Source organism: Oryzias latipes (genome assembly GCF_053564925.1).
Source record: "Oryzias latipes strain Hd-rR chromosome 1 unlocalized genomic scaffold, Olatipes_Hd-rR_3.1 chr1_Y_3".
Lineage (NCBI taxonomy): Eukaryota > Metazoa > Chordata > Actinopteri > Beloniformes > Adrianichthyidae > Oryzias > Oryzias latipes.
The window spans coordinates 2307-5796 of NW_027616337.1; the positions used below are offsets into that span (position 1 = coordinate 2307).

Sequence of the window (3490 nt, forward strand, 5' to 3'; positions counted from 1 at the left end):
TGACAGCCTCGCACATCTCAGACTAAGGCTGACAACTCCTCAGCTTCTGGCTTGAGACCATCCTGCTGGGATTGACATGGTCGGCTCGTATTGTCACGGTTTGGCAAGCAGTAGGAAACCAAGATGCAGGACGGAACCACAAGCACTTGTAGAAGCAAAGTCCAAATATTTAATTTACAAAATACATATTTAAACAAGAACCAAACTAGTCAAGAGGCAAAACGAGCCAACCCTAAAGGGTCCAGCATAGTTCCTTAAATACACTGAGATTAATACTAAAGTGCAGGCAGCTGTGACTGCTTAACACAGGAGAATAGGCGGAGTCACAACCAGCCTGCACAGAAGCAAAAGAAGAGACTGGAAAAATAACACAAAACAAGCAAAACATGACACTCTTCTGTTGGGCGGATGTCCTTGTTACAGCAGGGGGTTATGGAACTTCAGACACACCATTTGTATAAACCTCTTTAGTATTTGAGGCTAAACTTGATTTTCGGTAACGCTTTAGAATAAGTCCTTAATAAACCATTTATAAGACATTAACAAACACTACTAATGTTTTATTAAGCCGGTAATAAGTACATTAATTAGCATTTGTAAATGTCTTACAACTGACTTACAAGCTGTAAGACATTTACTTTGATGTTTCATGTCAAAGTCAAAGAATTTTCAAGGACACTGCAGGGAGTTGAACCCCGTCTAGCTGAAGCCAGAGAACCATCTACCAGTGCCTTTTGCTTTTTTGACTGAACACGGACGGCAAAGAAAAACCTGGAGTCCAACCAGCATATATATACCCTCTCCATTTCTATGGGCTTGGGACCATCACAGAAAGTTTGCGACTCTCTGAGGCTGGATTATATATATGTTTATTTTTATTTATTTTTTATTTGTATATTTTTTATTACAAACTAAAAACTATCTAGCAATTGAACATTATATACATTATACATTATATACATTTTCATAAATACATGGAAATAAAACCTAATACAATGTTGATAAATGACTTGAAATGAACACTTATTAAATTTTTCTAAAAATAAATGTTATTAAAATATTTTTAAATGTTTTCCTGGATATTAGCAGTGTCTTGTGTCATTACATTTAGGAATCTTGATTTTCACTTTTTTTTGTGTGTGTGGGGGGAAACTAGAGCACCCAGAGAAAACCCCACGCGTGCATGGAAAGAAAACGCCAATTTAACCATGCAGCCCGTTTTTTTTAACTAAAAACAAAATCCAAAAAAGATTTAACTCAATCACTTCACATATTCCCACTAGCATCAAAACCCTGACGAATCTTGATTTACATCTTTTTTATTTTTGGTTGTGGGGGGAAACTAGAGCACCCAGAGAAAACCCCACGCATGCATGGAAAGAAAACGCCAATTTATCCATGCAGCCCGTTTTTTTAATTGAGCGCAGTCGCTTGCTTTACTTTTTCGAGCAAAAAATTCTGCGGCAAAATTTGGTGAAGGAAAACCTCTTGACCTTCTTTCCTTTCTTTGGTTCCACTTCTACTTCAGCCTGTTGTTCTGTTTTCTCCCTGCTTTCGAAGTTCTTGACTGAAAGTTCCTCTTGGATTTCTTGAGGATCTTTCTTCATTCCATCACTCTTCTTCTCAGCCCTTCCATCATTTTCTGTGTCAGGACAGTTTGTTTTTTCAACCTCTGTTGTCTTTTCCCCAGTCTGGTCTTTGGGATTTGTGGTTTCTCCCTCTTTAGTGATGCATTCCTGATTCACAGAGTCAGTCTGTACAGAGACGGTTTTCTTCTCCTCAGCATCAGAGTCAGTCTGTACAGAGACTGTTTTCTTCTCTTTGTTTACCTTCAGTTCTTCCAACTCCCTTTTTGCATCTTCTGCTTCTTTTTCCTTGAGTTTGTTCAATTCAAGGAGTGCATTTTTCTCCTCTTCGTGTTTCTTCAGTTGCTCTTTCAGCACAGCGATAGTGGATTCATGCTGAGCAGAGACCTCCAGTTTCTTGTTTAAGTCAGCATTTTCTTTCTCCAAATCTTCAACTTCATCAACCAGAACTTGATTTTCTGCCTTTAGTTCCTCATTTTCTTCTTGAGACTCCTGATATTTTCTTTCAAGGTCCTCAAAGGCTTTGTTGTTGTCTGGTTTGGGTCCTTTGCCTCCCTTTGCAGCCTTCTGCTCTTTTAAATCTTTAAGCTGCTGTTTCAGCTTTTTGATGTGAGCTTCATTTTTGTCAGTGATGTCCATTTGTTGGATCAACACGGCCTTGCATTCTTCCAGCTCCCAGACCATGTCAAGGTTGGCCTGTTTCAGGGTCAAATGTTCTTCTCTCGTCTGATCTTTCTCTTCTTTTAGGTTTTTGAATTTCTCTCTCAACTCTTTGGTGTCAGTTGAAACAGCAAGTTCTTCCAGTTCTTTCTTCAATTGAGCATTTTCACGCTCAAGAGCTACCACTTTGGTAGAAAGACCCTGGCCTTTTTTGTCCTGGATGAGGTTTTCATGGGCCTTTTTCAGCGTATTGAGTTCCTCCAGAACTTCACTGAGTTTTGGGCTTGGATTTTTGCGCCTGTTTGCGTTGGTTACACGGGGCATTTTTACTACTCGTTAGGTGTAAAATAACAGAAATGACGGTTTAATGAAAGTTTCAGAAACAAAAGCTTTTTGTCTCAGCAAAGAATGTGCTCCAAGTGCGTTTTCAAAGTACTCTTTCTAGAGCAATGACCTTTGATATCTTCGACCACAGCGAACGTTTGGACTAGAATTCTGAGATGTATATCTGGACTAGAGTGCCTCATCTGCATGATGTCATATGAAATCATGTGATATCATTTAAAGTCATATGATTACTTAAATTAGCATCATGTGCTCTGACATTATTACATAAGGGCACTGATGTCATATGATATCATGATGACATAAGCTAACATCAGGTGCTCTGACATCATCATTACATAAGGGCGCTGATGTCATGAGATCTATGACATCAGTAATCCCTGATTCTATCTTTAAAATTGTATACATTTACCTCGTGGTGTTTTTCTTCTATTTTTTTTAAATTAATTAGTAATTAACAAAGAAAACATCTTCCACACCAAAAATAATACAATTTTAATATTTAAAGTTAATAATAAATAAGTATTTAATAATGAACATCTATCAATCTTCTCTACTTATTCCTTTCAGGATCACAGAAATACAGGCTCCTGTTCCAGCCATTGAATGAGATTTTAAGTCCTTACTTTTGTATTAGAATACAATCAAAGCAATATTTGATCATTGAATCAGATTGCCTGCTGTCCATTTAGGCAGATTTAAATGAAAAAAAAAATAAAAGGTGAAATTGTTTGAATCCACAGAGACAGTTTACATTTTTCAAATCTCATGCTCCATCTCATAGAATAGAATAGAATAGAATAGAATAGAATAGGTGGTGAAGGCTAAACTATGGACCACCATGGACAATCCCTCCCATCCTCTCTACAAAGTGGTGGACATTCAGCAGCTTTTTAGGA

The 3490-nt window shown here is 37.6% G+C and overlaps 1 protein-coding gene across 1 annotated transcript; it reads right to left on the reverse strand.

Moving 5' to 3' along the window:
- Positions 1-353: 353 nt before the first annotated feature.
- On the reverse strand, positions 354-3005 carry LOC144990507 (uncharacterized). The gene has a single exon (XM_078944026.1). The coding sequence runs from the start codon at positions 2568-2570 to the stop codon at positions 1437-1439; it is 1134 nt and encodes a 377-aa protein (XP_078800152.1). The 5' UTR covers positions 2571-3005; the 3' UTR covers positions 354-1436.
- Between the last annotated feature and the right edge of the window lie 485 nt (positions 3006-3490).

Coding starts and splice junctions, on each gene's coding strand:
- LOC144990507 (XM_078944026.1), bottom strand. CDS start 2,570: ATGCCCCGTGTAACCAACGCAAACAGGCGCAAAAATCCAAGCCCAAAA.